At 35.4% G+C, this 17762-nt stretch overlaps 1 protein-coding gene across 1 annotated transcript; it reads right to left on the bottom strand.

Moving 5' to 3' along the window:
• Positions 1-1285: 1285 nt before the first annotated feature.
• LOC149799755 (uncharacterized) lies at positions 1286-16258 on the bottom strand. The gene is made up of 7 exons (XM_089959146.1): positions 15847-16258; positions 14009-14081; positions 10697-12508; positions 10068-10157; positions 7974-8042; positions 5289-5345; positions 1286-4014 (listed from the first exon to the last, which is right to left on the bottom strand). The coding sequence occupies exons 2-7, from the start codon at positions 14076-14078 to the stop codon at positions 3740-3742; spliced, it is 2373 nt and encodes a 790-aa protein (XP_089815272.1). The 5' UTR covers positions 14079-14081; positions 15847-16258; the 3' UTR covers positions 1286-3739.
• Positions 16259-17762: the final 1504 nt, after the last annotated feature.

Below are 17762 nucleotides of genomic sequence, written 5' to 3'. Positions count from 1 at the left end.
ACATACATATATACATACATACATACATACATACATACAGACAGACAGACAGACAGGCTACACGCATTATTGATATGTGTGTGGGTATCTGAAATCGATTAGAGGAGAAAATGGCTGTTGCATTTGGGTTCAAAGGATACACAAACACCAATTAAGGGTCATACAACTTTATGTAAAATAAAGCTACAATCTTCACAAAAACCAAAACACAGTGTTGCTTACAGTACCAAGCCCAGCTACATAACTGTCTGCTCTCCCACTCTGCTCTTGTTTTAGTACGGGTTAGAGATAAGGGATTTTAATTAAATTAACATTTGTGCCTTATCCAAGGACATGGACTGGTCTACGCTCAGTTAGCCATGGGACGGTAAACAAAAGAACAGAACCTGTTGATAGTCTCTGGTATAAATATCCAGAATGATGGGATTAATGTTCTGGACAACTGTCACTACTAACAGCTAGAATGTGATACAGGCACTGAGAGTGAAACCATACTGACAACACCTCTCTTCTTAAGAGAAAACTCTGTTTCCGATACAATATCCTTTAAATTAGTTTGCTGGCTTGGTACATCAGAAAAATTATAAAACTTTCATAAATCCTATGTTACTAATAAAATGCTTAAAGCTTAGATTCACTATTATTAACTTCTGTAAAAGAGCCTTGAATTCCATCAGTGACATTCCAGAATAGTGGAAATCCAACAAATTGGTTACCGTCTATATCCGCATAAATTCTTTATGATTCCAAAAACAGAACACAATGAAGTTCGAAAAATCCAGGAATTCTGAGCTATCTCATTAGTTTTCTCAGCGCCTCTGGAGTGTACTATAACGCCAGTATACTTTGTCATTTAATTCATATATACTTCAGTTACATGCGCAATAATCCATCTGCATTCCCACGTTGTTAGCTGTTCCTGTGCTTTATAATGCAGTTGCAAGGCTGGAGTGCCAAACACCATCTAAGTAGACGCTGATTCTTGCTTTGCATTTATTTAACCATGTCAATGGGTTGTGGTCAGTCACGATTTCAAAGGATGTCCCTGACAGTTAATACCTTAACGAATCAATCGCCCACACGATCGCAAGACATTCCTTCTCGATAGTTGCATATTTCTCCTCTCGTGGAGGAAGTTTCATGGGAAGATAAACAACAGAACCGAACCTGTTGACAGTCTCTGTTTTCAAATATCCAGCATTCTGTCATTAATGTTCTGGCCAGCTGTCACTACTAACAGCTAGAATCTGATACAGGCATTGAGAGTGAAATCATACTGATAACAATGGCATGTATGTATTTATTTGAATATGAAATTATGAACATGATCTAAACAATCAGCTTAAAATACGCAGATTTAAGAAACTATACGCATAAGTGCAGAATTTAAGAATCTTAACTTCAACTAGATTTTCTTTTCAGACACAAAGTGCCGTTTATTTGGAATCATTCAACATTTAAAAGGAAAGATATTACAATGAGGTGATACTGCAAAACGTATTGTAATAAACTGTTACAAATTTAAAAACAAACTGTGTCAAGACTGCAGCTATTTTCGTCGGGTGTAAGCAAAATGGGCAGTCAAATGATTTTAATTTTCCCCTGGGAATTTGTCGAAAAAGGATATAACTAGATTTCAGTGGGTTATGTTAAATTTATACAATTTCAAGACTTAAAAATAATTCTGATTCTTATTTGTTTCTTTTTTGTTGGGGGATTTTGTGCATAAAATCAATTTTGAATTAATGTTTTTCATGATTCATCACCTGTAAGAGTTATGTCCCTTAGAAACAATGTCTCGTCAATTGTCTCTTGTGCACATAAAAGGCATTACAAGATTGTCAGATACCGAATTTCGACTTTTCTTCTGAACATTGTGTCTACTTTCGTGGAACATTAACCATATATGGTCTGAAATGAAAACAGACATGCGTCTAAAGAAATTGCAGCTGTATGCAACGCCCTAGTATTTCGGCAGTCTGGTTTTTTTTTTTTAAATTATAAATGTTATATTTTGTTTAACAGAAATATAACTTGACTGTAAATAAGTCAACAAGTCTATCCTCAAAATGAGCATGAAAGAAAAGTTATTTTTATTTTTCTATCACATTATTATTGTTTTCTGTTCAGATTATGTTCCTCACGATATGTGCTTCTGTGACATTTCCACTTAATAAAATGGAAATCCTGAATATTAGAACTAGTATTTACACAACACAAAATTCTGAGCTCGAAAATGGAAAGGGGTCCAGTTTATGCAAAAGAAATAAAATTATTCGTCCCAAATAATTTCCTGTGGTTTAAGTTTACAGTGTTCGAATCTTTACAAGTGTTCTTGTAATGTTTGGTCATGATGATCTCATTGATTAAATAAATCAAATGGGGATGGCAACGAATGACTTGTTCCCGTCCATTTGCTTCTGTCCGGTTTCGGAAAGTTTAGAAATATTTTAGACATATGTTTACAAATATTATAATATGCCTTTATTTTCAAATATGCTAATTTATAAAATATGAAACAGAGTATGCATATATTAAACAATTATTTTATTTACAATGTTTAAGAAGAATATAAAACTACAAAATACACAGACAAAATCATGTAGCATGCTTCTGAAAATCATCATTGGCCACATATATCGAAATTTGTAAACATATATATGTCCTATGCAGAACCGTAGAGTTTCTTTATATGTTGTTTAACGATGAACATATCAAATGACAACAGGATACCAGTCAAAAGCCAAATGACATGCAAGCAAATGGCGTCGATAGTAGTAGCGTTCTACGCGGTTGGCATTCGTTTTGTAAAATGTCGTAGCTAGACGTCAATCCCTATTGAAACTTCATTTACAGGAATTGGGATATTATTATATCTTTATCAGTTTATTTTACAAAAGGAGCCAAAACATGAAATCTTGATATTCCAGGTTTTCGCATGGCTATACCAATTTCTGAAAGTGATCTGACTGATGTTCAAGTTTCATTACCTGGCATTATATGCAAAAAGAACACGTTTTCAACGTTATTGATTGTCAAGTCATTTCGATGCATGCATTTTCATAAATGTGGGACGTATCCCAGAAAAATCCAAATGACCAATATTGTTTTTGCAGCCAAAATTGATAGCGATTTCTGTATTACTTGAACCATTTTGTCAAGAACGAAACGATGATATGCAGAAAACAATATATTGCTATTCGACGGCATAACTAATGTGTTTATGAAGAAATACTCTGATAAAAAAAACTTTTACTATACAAAAATATAACCGATGTTACCTAAAGAATGAAACAACGCCTTGACACAAAGCAAAATTTTAACAATCAAAACAAACGGAGAACATGTTAAAGATGTATAATGACAATTAAATACAGCTTCATTGTTCATACATCTCTAAGTATGTAACAATGCCCAACAATTAACGTTTTAGACTCAACAAAATAAAACAATCGATGAGATTGCTGATCTTCAGATCTGTTACTTTTTTCCCATTGCGGGTTTAAATTTGTTAGCCACCAAAGATTTCCCAAGTTTTACATTTTAATGCTGACTTTTAGCGGAAGTTTGGAATTTTGTTTCTAAAGAGTATGACAGTAGCGATCTTAGTCGTAGTATTATTTGGTGACTCGTTACTATTAGCCTCGAGAGCGATAGTTTTAAATATGCCGCAATCTGAAATAACTAGTAATGTCAATATACAAAACTAATTAAGGGAACTCGAGTATTTGTAAGGTGCTCATAGTCGGTTAAGTAGACCAAGTAAAATATTTGTCCACCCCGTTGGGTCTGAGGCTACAGGATCAAAGTCGATTACTCCAAAACCGTTCACAACAACTTGTTGCGAAGGCCCGCTTGGAGACTGCACTCCTCTTCCTTGACTTTGACCTCTGCCTTGGCCGCTATTAATTGGGCCTCTCTGAGCTGGACTCTGGATTCTACTCAAGTTTCCTCCTCTGGCAATGGACAGGCTTGATGTAGGGCCTGAATTCTGACCACCAATCGGTGCTGGTCCTGTTTAAATAAATAGGTATAAAAAAATTATTCTACATACGCCACAATGATATCATACTCTTGTCGTTTTACCAACGCTTTTGGGCGAATCATTCGAGTGCGTTAATGCAGAATAGTGCATCATGCATTAGGGTTAGAATTAGTTGGCAGGAAGGATATTACTTCGAGCATTATATTTATCAAAAGAAGAAGTTTACAACAAAGGTTTTGTGGTTAATTCAAAATGTGTTTCGATCCCAGTCAAAATTTGTCTTTCTTATATGAAAGCCGTCAAAAACATTACTGACGTAAGCATGATGTCAAACGTTGTTGTCCGGCTCAGTCAGCCTGGTTAAGCGCATCCGATGTGGCTTTCTCAATGCGTCACACACAGATAATTATAATTGAGAGTTTATGAACCAGAAAGCTTTTTATGGTTTTTTATGTGAATACCAGCTTACTGTCGCTCAAGTCGTAATTCAATCAAATTACTCCAATCAATCACAGTACTATTGATATGGAACAATAGGAAGCATGGGTTTGCTTCGGGAACTGAATTATTACCTTGAGTCCTAAAGAAAGACAACTTCAACCACGTTAAAGAGAGACAACACATATTCACACAGATTTGTATCTGTGCCTGACTATCACGAATTTAATAGGGCTTCCATGAAAAAGTCGTAACGATGGCTGCATGCATACCGAATGAAAGGCGGATTACTGAGAAAAGCGAGAGAACACTTTCGTTTTGCTGCATGGTCTGGTGAAAAATATAAACTTGCATTTAAAAATGAGCAATATTTGGCAAGGTTACTACCATTGAAGAATTTAATGATTTCCTCCTTTACATAAAACTGCTAAATTCAGTAATTAGGTCACCGTTCAAAGTGCTTAAATATATGAGGGATATTTAGTTTTTCTTTTGATAATATACGCTTTAATAATAGACAACATCGTTATTTTTTAAGAGATAGGACATACAAATATTCCTTATCGATCAGTTAGCTTAAAATCAGTATGGGTGTCAGCATCCTTAAAGTCTGCCCATACCTAGAAGAGTTATTCCTACATATGTCTGCAGAAAATATACTGCAGTTCAAAATGCACGATGGACAATGATCTTTAATTCAATATGAAATGTAGTTTCGATGTAATCATATTAAAGTACAGTATGTGTGATACATACTAACGGTAATGAAACAAAGTATTGCCTTGCTTCTACTTTACAAAAAATCTCTCTCTCTCTCTCTCTCTCTCTCTCATGTTTTTTTCTTTCATTTTACAAAGTGTGTTACCTTGATCCTTGTTCACACCAGTCACTATGTTGGATTGTTGTGGTACTTTAGGTTTTCCTGGAAAGGATATGAGTGTTTTTATTATTATTCTATTATAATTACCCTGTATGTATCTACGTATGTATGTATGTATGTATGTATGTATGTATCTTTTTGTTACCGCGAGAGAGAGCATCTGCGAAAAGTGATCAATGATTTGTCCATGATGTCATTATTATTATTATTATTATTGTTGTTGTTGTTGTTGTTGTTGTTGTTGTTGTTGTTTGTAATAAGCATAGGGTGTGTGCTATTTGAATTTATGTCTCCGTTCATAGTTTTTTTAGGTTTTAGTCATTATGTGTTGATTGTGGAAGCTATTTCTTAGCCAGAGTAATTGGCCAATTCCTAGGAGAGGGCGTCATAAACCTAGCATATATACGAAAAAGGTAAGATACCATTTATTGACATATTGAGACTATGGGACTGTAATTACCAGATCCAATCGAAAGGCTATCGACTCGGATGTTTCTGAACCAGTCGATTGCCAGAAACAAAATAAGCAGCATTGTATTGTTTATTGTCAAATCAAGAAAAAATATAGATATTGTAAGGACAGTTATTGCAAGCCATTGCAAGGAGGATTTTGTGACGGTAACATTCGCCCACTTCATAATAGAAGGACCCCAATAGGATGGATCAGATCTCGATCTCTCTCTCTCTCTCTCTCTCTCTCTCTCTCTCTCTCTCTGCATTCTTGAATTTCAAAAACGTAGGAGAAATAAGCAGGTGTGACGAACTGATAAGTAAGACGGAAATACCTGCATCAGACAGATATATTCCAAAGTCTGAATTGAGATCGCATTTGAAACTACTCTGGAAGAAATATGGCCTTGAAATGTTTCATCAAGAAATGAGAAAAGAGCAATGAGAATGGATCAAAGTAGGAAAAGTTAGAGGCACAGACTGCAACAACAAAAACAGAGAATTCAGAAAGAAACTCAGCCTAGAGATAACGGTGTATATAAAATGTACTTTTTTAAGAGATAAGAAAGCGTGTAGAATTCGGAATTAACTAGTCCTACACAGTCATTAGCGAAAGTAGGAAAAACTAATCAGATTATGGTAATAGTGTATTCCTTGGACTAGAATCAAATAATTCGGGTGAATGTGTCACTTTATGGAAACAGTATCTTACTAAATTACGTAATACAAGAGACGAAGAGCAAAGTATAGTGTCAAGATAAACGAACAAAGCAAATTAGACTCTGATAACAAAAAACGTGATACTATTAAAAAGGAGGATGTAGTGTGGCATATCAAATCTCTCGAACTAAAAAAGAAATCACCAGGCATTGATCACGTGTCCAGCCAGCAATCAAAGCATGGTGGAAAGAATTTAAACAGACGTTTTTCTTCCCTTTTTGATTATATGATCTATTTTTAGTATTTACTTAATGTGTGTATATCTGGAATGTATATTCCGATATTCAAACAAAATGGCAAAGATAACAAGGACCCGTGACAGCTTGTCTGGAAAAATTGTTTGAAAATAATCTTGATGACCAGAATTCAAAAGTGTTTAGACAAAATAAATTGTCCACATTGTTGTTAGTTTGGGTTTCGTTTGGAGGGCTTCTGCGTTTACCCTTCAAGAATGTTTCATGTACTATATAAATAATAACTCTAATGTATATTCTGATTTTCTTGATGACGAAAAGGCATTCGTTAGGCTATGGCAATGGGACTATTAAATTTTTTAAAGCATTTAGGAATTCGTGCAAAAATATGAAGAATAATCACTGATTCCTACACACGGTCAAGTGATTGTGTATCGTGTTGAGGACGTATATCGAACACATTACCGTTACGAAGGAGAGTTGGTCAAGGGCGTGTAATGTCCACTTTTCTTTTTATCTGTACCTAAATATTTTGAACAAACTATTAATAGCCAGTTGCGGGTTAACAATGGGTCAGATAAACATATATGGTGTGCTTTTAGATCGCGATACTACTCTGCTGAGTTCTACGCTGAATGGATTACAGATAGTCGTGAATGCGGCTTATACGTATGTGCAGAACTGGAAATTGAAATACAATCCTAGCAAGTGTGCTTAGCTGATACTCCGTAGAGAAAAAAAATAAAGTGTACTCATCAAATGGAATTACTTTGGGGTTTTTGAACAATAAATTTGTAATATGCAGGAGTTGTTTTCCCCAATGAAAATTAACGATCTTGCAATAAAGCTAAGCGTGTAATCAACTCACTGTACTCTTTCGGAATAAATGCAAATGGAATGAATCCTGCATGACAAATCAGGGGAATGAATCCTGTATGGCATATCAGGGGAATGAATCCTGTATGGCATATCAGGGGAATGAATCCTGCATGACAAATCAGGTCATTGAAACATAAGACAAAATACAATACAGGTATTCCATCGGAGTGATACGATAGATTTTTAAAATTAATCAAGAATTAAAAATGCATCATTTATGGAAAGTCGCTTGTATTGACTCTATCAGAAAAAAGAAGCATGCGACATTAGTTCCTTTTGGAGGAACACATGCGAGATCAATCAATCAATCGATCGATCAATTAATTAATTAATTAATTAATTAATTAATTAATTAATTAATTAATAATTAATTAATCAATCAATCAGTCAATCTCTTATTAGTTTGTGAGGCATATGTTCCATTTACCTTCATTATTGTTTAGACCCATCGTTTGAACAGGTTGAGTGTTGCTTTTCTGTGGTTCTTGAGGTTTGCCTGAAATGGAAATGAGTGCATTTGTTTTTCTTTTTTTAAAATTACCGTATATATGTATCTATATATGTTACTCGCGGAAAACATACTATGATTTGTGAATAATAATAATAATAATAATAATAATAATAATAATAATTATTATTATTATTATTATTATTATTATTATTATTATTATTATTATTATTATTATTTAGGGCATGTGACAGTTGTAATTTTGTCTCTGCTTATATATTTCCTAGATTTTAATGATTCTTTGTTGATTATGCGGAGTCAGTGATAGGAGAATATTTGTCAAACAGCTTAGTTAGCCAATTTCAGGACAGGACGTACAGTATTCATGAGACTTTATGACAGCATGGATTAATTTCGTAAAATGGACCATCTCCACTTTTTTAACGTAGGAAATTATCTGGATATTTTTAGGTATATGTGTTTAGTAAATTTGAGATACGAATAATTCTTTGTGTTGGGTGTTTGGTTCGTGATTTAAATTGCATAACGTGATGTGATATATTTGGCACGGAGAGACTTACTGAGGAATCGTACAAATGTGAAACAAGAACAACCACGCAAGTTTGAAATTATCAACATTTTGTGATATGTGGTCATTAGGTGATTATACGTATATTATTTTCAGTGTTTGAGCTCTTAAGAACCTATCAGATTGAAACGAATGTCGTCTTGAGTTCGTTGGAAATGGGGGAAATATGGACTGTCAACGACAGAATCACGCAGAAATTATTTGATTAACTCTTTAGTGAGACCCCTTCTATGCAAGATCATCATCATCACCATCATCATCAGTGTCGTCACTTTCATTATAACCCTATAGTATTGGTAGTTTTAGTAGTCGTAGTGGTAGTAGTTGCAGGAAAAGTAGTAGTTATTTATAATAGCCCAAACGGTTCTCAAGCATAAAATAATATTATACTATATATTGTAAGTGCAATAATTAACACTGTAAAACGTATACATTCATCGAAATGAATCTTACAAAGTAAGAATCAACGACTGAAAAATAATATTAGTAGTAGTAATAGTAGTATTGAAAGTAATTACGACACTACTACTATTAGTAGTTGTAGCAGTAGCAAGTATCAGTATTAATATTGGTTAAGGAATTGGTAATATTAGTTGTTTTGCTAGTAGCAGCAGCATTGATAGCAGTAAAGGCACTACTAGTAGTAGTTGTAGTAGTAGTATTGGCAGTAGTTACGGCACAACTACTAGTTATTGTAGTAGTGGAAATATTGATAGTAGTTACAGCACTAGTTATAGTAGTAGTAGTTATAGTTGCAGTAGTAAAGATCGTAGTTACGGCACTAATAGTAGTAGTTTTATTAGTAGTGATATTAGTAGTAGTAGTAGTAGTATTGATAATAATTACAGCACTACTAGCAATATTTGTAGTAGCAGTAGTAGCATTGAGAGTAGTTATGGCACTACTAGTAGTAGTTGTAGTAGTAGTAGTAGTATTGATAGTAGATACGGCACTAGTAGCAGTAGTTGTACTGTAGTAGTATTATTAATAGTAGTTACGGCACTGCTAGTAGTCGTTTTAGTAGCAGTAGTAGTATTGAAAGTAGTTACGGCTGTACTAATAGTAGTTGTATTAGTAGTAGTATTGATAATAATTACAGCGCTGCTAGTAATAGTTGTAGTAGTAGTAGTGTTGACAATAGTTACAGCGCTGATATTAGCAGTTGTAGTAGTAGTAGTGTTGATAGCAGTTAAGTCACTAGTAGTAGTAGTATTGACAGTAGTTGCAGCGTTACTAGTAGTAACTGAATTAGTAACATTATTGGTAGTAGTTGAAGTTGTAGTAATAGTAGTAGTAGTAGTAGTTGAATTGATAATATTTACATCACTTGATAATATTTACATCACTACAACTAGTAGTTATAGTAGTAGTAGAAGTAGTAGCAGTAGTAGTAATGATAATATTTACATCACTACCAGTAGTACCTGTAGTAGCAGTTGTATTGACAGTGGTTGCGGGAGTATATTTATTATTGTTTTTCTTACCCTGTGATTTTCCAAGGACTATACGCCGACTGCTGAAGGTGTTCAACATTTGCAATATCTGCTGGTTTGATACGGGTTCTGTTGGTAGGACTAGAAAATGTAGAGTTTTAAATTATAAATTGCTAGAATATTTCTTGTACTGAAGGTTGCTTTATGAAATATAAATGTTGATGGAAAGTGTACATACATCCATTTATACACCCGTCTATTCATCCTTCTAGCCATGCTTTTCGTTAAGAAAATATATAACTAACTGATTTACTTCTGGGCACAGATGCATCAAACGGAAGCCATGCGAAAATGAACAAATGTACCACGCATAAATGCACGGCTCATGAATCTACCGCAAATATAAAGATGGTGAGCGTTTATAAATATATATATATATATATATATATATATATATATATATATATATATATATATATATATATATATATATATATATATATATATATATATATATTGCATCGCTGATGTTCTCTGTAATAATCAAGCTCTCTCTCAAACGTTCTAGCTATTTTACATATCTGCATTGATCTATTAATCCTTGTGCTTATTTGTCTCTTCATTCGTCCACCTATCTGCCTTTTCTAAACCTATCAATCTATACAAATAAAATGGATTACCTGGACGTTTGATTGTAGTTGAAAATGTTGTGGTTATCTCTTTTGTGGTGGTTGTTCTGACAACGGGTCTAATCTGCTGTGATCCGGCCGAAACGGGTGCGTTATTGGACTGTTGTTTTATTATAGTTACCGATGTGTTTACCAGAGAGTCGCGTCGTTGTGCAGGCAAGCCACTAAAGAGCTCCATAAGTGGATCGACTAATCCACTAAAGATAGTCCCCATGTTCGTACTAGTACCCAAACTCTGACCTACACTTTGCACTTCCTTGGGGGTGACATTCTTGTTAACGGACTGAGACGAGTCTGCACCTATGGGTCCCGTCGATTGAGTTCTTCCAAGTGAAGACTTGTCGATAAAAATAGGATCACGTGATTTAGGCTTTTGCGTGACTCCCACTGGTATGGACTGATCAAAAGGTGGAGGACCCCTTTGGCTAGGCGGTAACGGTGTGGCTCCCTTTGATGAGGACATATCAAATGTCGGAGGATTCATCGGGATTGGCTGCAATGGTTTGGCTCCATCTTTTGGGGACATATCAAATGGTGGAGGACCCCTTGGGTTTGGCTGCAACGGTCTGCTGCCGCCTGGTGGGGACATATCCGGTGTTGGAAGATCCAATGAGATTGGCTGCAGTGGTTTGGCTCCATTTTTTGGGGACATGTCAAATGGTGGAGGACCCATTGGGATTGGATGCAACGGTTTGCTGCCATCTGGTGGGGAAATATCCAATGTGGGAAGATCCCCTGTAACTGGCTTCAACGGTTTGGCTCCATCTCTTGGGAACAGATCAAATGGTGGAGGACCCCTTGGGATTGACTGCACCGGTTTGGCAAAACTTGGTGTGGTTGAATCCAGTGTTGGAGGATCCCTTGGGATTGGCTGCAACGGTTTGGCTCCATCTCTTGGGGACATATCAAATGGTGGAGGACCCCTTAGGATTTGCTGCAATGGTTTGGTGTCATTTGGTGGGGACATTTCCAGTGTTGAAAGATCCCCTGGGATTGTCTGCAACGGTTTGAATCCATTTTTGGGGGACATGTCAAATAGTGGAGGACCCGTTGAAATTGGCTGCAACGGATTCCCGCCATTTGGTGGGGAAATATCCCGTATTGGAGGATTATCTGGGGTTGGCTGCAACGGTTTGGCTTCATCTCTTGGGGACAAATTAAATGGTGAAAGTCCACCTGGAATTGGCTGCAACGGTTTTTCGCCAATTTGTGTGGTTATATCCAATGCTGGAGGATCCTTTGGGTTTGGCTGCAATGGATTGACTCCATCACTTGTGGCCCTGTCAGATGGTGGATGACCCCTTGAGATTGGCTGCAACGGTTTGGCGACTTCTGGTGGGGATATATCAAATGGTGGAGGGGACATATTAAATGGTGGAGGACTCCGTCGGAGTCGCAAGAACGGCATGGTGACATCTCGTGTGAACATGTCGAAGGGTACAGCAATTGCAATACCTTCTGGATCATTTTTGGGGATGTTATCGGGAGTCAGCAGACTGACAGGATCAACGACCTCAGTGCTCGGTTGCGATGAACTTCGGCCTGTTCCTTGCGACGGCAATGCCATTAAATCTAAACCAGTGTGGCCAGGTTTGGATTGATTAAAAGATGACCAACCACTTGAAAAGGGTACCGGACCTGCAGGTGTAGAGCCTTGTAGAGAAGAAGGTGGATCAGTAGAAGAAAACCCAGGGGGAAAGGGAGAGGGGCCAAGGGAGGGGTCGAACATATCTACGAAACCCAACATCCCGGACAAGAGGCCTCCTGCCACTCCAAACGATGGTGGGAACTCAACAGCATTTCCTAAAAGAAGACAGAGAAATACAATTAATTGCACATAGTTGGAAACATTCGCTGTATCCTGATCACTATCCCAACACTCATAGATAGGGATACATACATACATACATACATACATACATACATACATACATACATACATACATACATACACGGTGACATTATGTATGTGAGAGAGAGAGAAAGAAAAAGAGGGATATATATATTACCTGGCTGACACATGAAAAAAAAAAGGCTACCTATAGATTATATATATCCTCATATTTTAATAACGTTAGTGTTCCTCCGTATTAGAAGAAACCAAGACGCGGCTTTCAAGCTCTTTCCTTTGCTCTGGCTTCATTTTAAATGGAATCCTCGTGTTCGTTGCATCATGTTATTTGCTAATATCAGTCTTAAAGTTTGGTCTAAAGAAATTTAATTGGTAAAATTAATGTCAAGCACAAATTTCAGCCAATCAGATTTCTGCATTGTAGACATATCCTGTTGATGGAATTCAGGGCTGACTAGGTTTGCATGACTCTAAGGTCAAGCATATAAATTTAAAACGGATAATATTTCATTTTCTTTTCTCAAACCTGTGGATTGCCATTGTCGTTGAATATAGAATCAATCGAGCATTACACTTTTAACTTTAACTCATACCAACAGAGCAGTTTTTAAGTTCTATCCAAATAAATTCAAATATTCCCGAAAGCATATGCATCTGCCCGCCACTGGTTTTATCCAATTATATTTATATCATAGGAGTACGTATAAAAACTGATATCCGACCCGTGCCCTGGAAGAAGTTGCAGATGCCCGATAAACAGTGTATATATTGGTATACGGATTGACTGTCGCCACAAAGTTCATTTGGAAATGTTTTTTTCAAAATACACTTACTGAGTAACGATGTTAAACTATATGGTAAGCACTGAAGATGTAATCACACTACGGAGTGGAACCTTTTTATGTGACTGTCAGATTTGTGAAACACACTCCCCCGATCTATCACTTTACATTGTATATGAAATCCGATTATGTCCAAATTAAACCCAATCTGTCTAACAACTATCAGCTTTCAACAGACATCACTCTGTTACATTACTAGAATGGACCGAACAGCATCGTAGGTATGGATAATCCACGCTTTCATAGGCAAGGAGCCTACAAATATAGCGACACCCTGTGCATTAAGTAATTCGTTGATTGCTGAGGGAAAATCGATAAATTTGCCTTTGCAAAAGAGTTTTAAAAAAAGGCGCAACTTCGGTAAATAACGAATCGTCTACATACATTTGACCCTTAATAAAATCGTTTCGTCACAGTCAGTTCGTTGTCCTTTAATTTCCTTTTGGCCTTAACCACAGGTATGTTCCATAAATAACACATTAGTTATACTAGACGTGTGATTTTGGCATTGTACGAAAATAAAATGATGTTCGGTAGGCGTAAAGCAGAAGAAAAAGGATCTAAAGATATGCGTTAGAGTACAGATAACAAAGTTATAGATGCATTTACCTTGGTCAGACAGTTGAGCACTTGTCAGTCGGTAGAAAAGGGCGATCACGGTCCACAGTGATAATAGCATAATCTGTAATAATAATAAAAATAATAATAATAATAAATATTAATAATAAATACTAATAATTATTAACAATAAATATTAATAATTATTAATAATGATAATAATAGTAATAATTAATAATAATAAATAAATTAGTATTATTACCTAATAATAATAGTAATAATAATAATAATAATAATAATTACTTGTAAACTAAAATTTTTCAGCCGTGTAGCAGAGCATCTTTGCGCTTTCCTGTAATTTATTCAAGAACCTGACCTTCACACAATGCCCCACACAACCCCATCTGAACAATTTCCAATCTCATGTGACAAATAAAACCTGGACAAACTTTTATGTACTTTCACAATCACGTTCCAGCTATGACGGTGTACGAGATGACACCCACAGAACAAAATACTCTGATAAGAACGAAAACATTCCAGAGAACATAAGAAAAATGGCATGCAAAAACGTTATTCAATCCTTCTGCCTATACGCGTCCAGTTCTCGATACATATATAAGTGAAACGTTCACAGACATGCTAACCTCAATATCCAATTGGCCACTTACCTACCTGACTACCCATATGTTTGTCTATCTAATCTCGTTTTACGTACTCTGTATCTTTATTCTGTTTGTCGATTGGTCTGGCTGCACTACCTGGAAACTTATACTGTCTGAATTGGCTGCAGTTTTACAAGGAGATAGAAATTTGAAGGTTAGTTCTAGGACATATAACTCTTTTTTTTAAAAATCGGATCCTGAGGAGTTTCCAGAATGCCTCACAAGAAGGGGTTACAAAACGTGCATTCTTGACCCTACCTCTCTACCTTCCCCAACGGATTATATGATGTAGAATAGAACCAATGTGCCCTATTGTATGTCGGCAGAGGAGATTAATACAGGCACGATTTGCGTACCCGCGCTGTGCCTCGCAATGATGTTCAAGGTGAAAATGTCTTCCGTTTTCAAATACAGTGATACATACATCAAAAAGAACGGAAAGTTCTACCGCTTGATTCTACAGGAGAATGCTTGATAATACTACCATAATTTTTATCAATACGAATAAATAATATCCTCGTACATAATAGAAATTTTTAATTTTGTGCTCTACGAAGGTTAGAACCAGGGTCAGCATCGCTTTATCTGTAAGCGTCAACCCCTATAACATCTCGAACAATAACACATCACCAAACGTGATGTTACATAATCGGCGGTCCAGGAATACCTTCTGTTTTTAAAACCGGCAGCGCCAAGAACGTGCTGATTTGCCGTCACACACACACACACACACACACACACACACACACACACACACATATATATACATGCACTATTAATCAGATTTTTCTGAAAAGAATAAACAAATATTCAGGAAAATATTCAGCAACGGTTCTTGTCGTTGATTGTTTATTTTTGCTTGCGGGGTAGGGCCGTCATAATAAGAAATACGTTAAAGCAAATATGTCACATTCGCCCATGCTGAGCCTTACTTGACAGAGGTTGAACGCACCATTAGATGAATCATATGAAACGTTACATGAAATGAATATCATAATAGCATTTGTTACATGAAATGAATATCATAATAGCATTTGCTACATGAAATGAATATCATAATAGCATTTGCTACATGAAATGAATATCATAATAGCATTTGTTACATGAAATGAATATCATAATAGCATTTGTTACATGAAATGAATATCATAATAGCATTTGTTACATGAAATGAATATCATAATAGCATTTGGTTAAAAATAATACCCAAAAAAACATACAAACCTTAAACTACTGCTGATTTAAATTCTTTGTCTTATTTCCAGTGTAGAAAATGTATAAAATTCCGTATAAAATATCTCGGCGATGTGTCTTTCTTCTGAGTCAATAATTTCGACAGATAAACTGTATCATGTATGTTCCTTCGAGCTTGCTTGAACACTTTTCAAAGCAGCTGATTTCAGAGGTGTTTATGATCTATTTTTTTTTTCAATTTCCCTAGAGTGAATTACATCCACATTCACAAATCGAAAATAATCCTTTTCTATGGCTTCACTCAGTTTTTGCCTTACTTGTATGCCATCTTCCACCTTGTATATTGTTTTATTATCGGTCAAGTAAGGCGTGATAACGAAGACAAATCACAAGAACAGTACGTCATGTCAAATTGAGCGTATGTACCGATGATGGATGTGTGTCGTCTTGGGGTTCACAATGGGTAGACACTTTGACTCCGCTTTATTTTTATTTTTATTTTTCTGCAAAAGAGGTTACCCGAAAAAGAACTATAATGTGACATTATTTGTTACTTTTCCACCAAAAGCAGATGAATGATGCAATTATTATCTCAAATTAATTTTAAATGCTCAAATTTTGCACGAATGATCCGATATATTATAATCAATTATTTCGCAATAAATCAATACTTTGAAAGCTAGATCGAATTCTTTGTATGCATAACCAAAGCTTTGAAGCAGACTGTTTGGATTATTTGTTGTTCACTTTGATTTCCTGCGTGTATTTAACTCTTCATTTTCTCACTTATTTGGGGTCGGCTAACTCGCTATATCTTTGTGAAGGCGATCAACATGAAATAGTTAATAATCAACAAGTACTTATTTATTTCTTACTTAAGCCTTTCTGTATTTATATATATATATATATATATATATATATATATATATATATATATATATATATATATATATATATATATATATATATATATATATATATTCCAATGAACAATTTTTTTAAACATAATTCCTCTCAAAACATAACTCAACACAGCTGAAAGTAATTCCACATCTTATGTTAAGACAACAGAAATGAAGACTTATTCACTACCTTGACCTTCTATTTGAACCTAAGCCATGATATGATGACCATGACGTGGGTATTTTTTCCATCAAATTCGTAAACAATCTCACTTCCAGAAACTTCTAAGGTCATAACTAAGGCTAGTCTTTAACTCAAATGTCGGTAAACAACCTTTGTATGACTTACAAACAAGATGAAAAACGGTAGACGATAGAATTCGCAGAGAAAAGTCAAGGAACTGAACTGAAGTAAATTTATTGTTTAAAAATGGCCACTACCTTAAGGTATAATCTACAATCATGGATAAAAATTAGGTATGACGTACGTAGTTTACAAATGACCCATACAATTTACAAGCTATACACGTGGACAAATGTGAAAGACACAATATAGATAAACATAACAATTTATATTTTTTTAAAAAGAAAACTATTAGTATTCAGATCCTCTAGTTACAACCCCCACAGAATCCACACACCCATACCATATAGATTAATCCCGCATCCTGATGAGAAGATGGAACTTAATCAGCAATAAAGGTATTAATGCGCAGTAGACACAATGACTTAGCAATCTAGTAATTATTAACACTCCCATGAAACAGTATAGGATTCTCTCTCTCTCTCTCTCTCACTCTCTCTCTCTCTCTCTCTTACACACACACACACACACACACACTCACACACACTTGCTTGATAAATGACTTATGTAACCACTACTGTCAACTCAAGTCTTTTCCTTTTGTATGGCAGTGATCACGGATATTTTTTAATTTCGTGATAAATTGTTGTTGGTCTATGTGTCATGAATCGTGTGGTTAACCTCAATTTGCGAAAGGTAAGTAAAACTACCAAAACTAACTTAAACCATTAAATCTACGC

The sequence above is a fragment of the Sinohyriopsis cumingii genome, chromosome 5, assembly GCF_028554795.1.
Source record: "Sinohyriopsis cumingii isolate HCF-2022 chromosome 5, ASM2855479v2, whole genome shotgun sequence".
Lineage (NCBI taxonomy): Eukaryota > Metazoa > Mollusca > Bivalvia > Unionida > Unionidae > Sinohyriopsis > Sinohyriopsis cumingii.
This window is presented reverse-complemented; position numbering and strand designations above follow the sequence as displayed.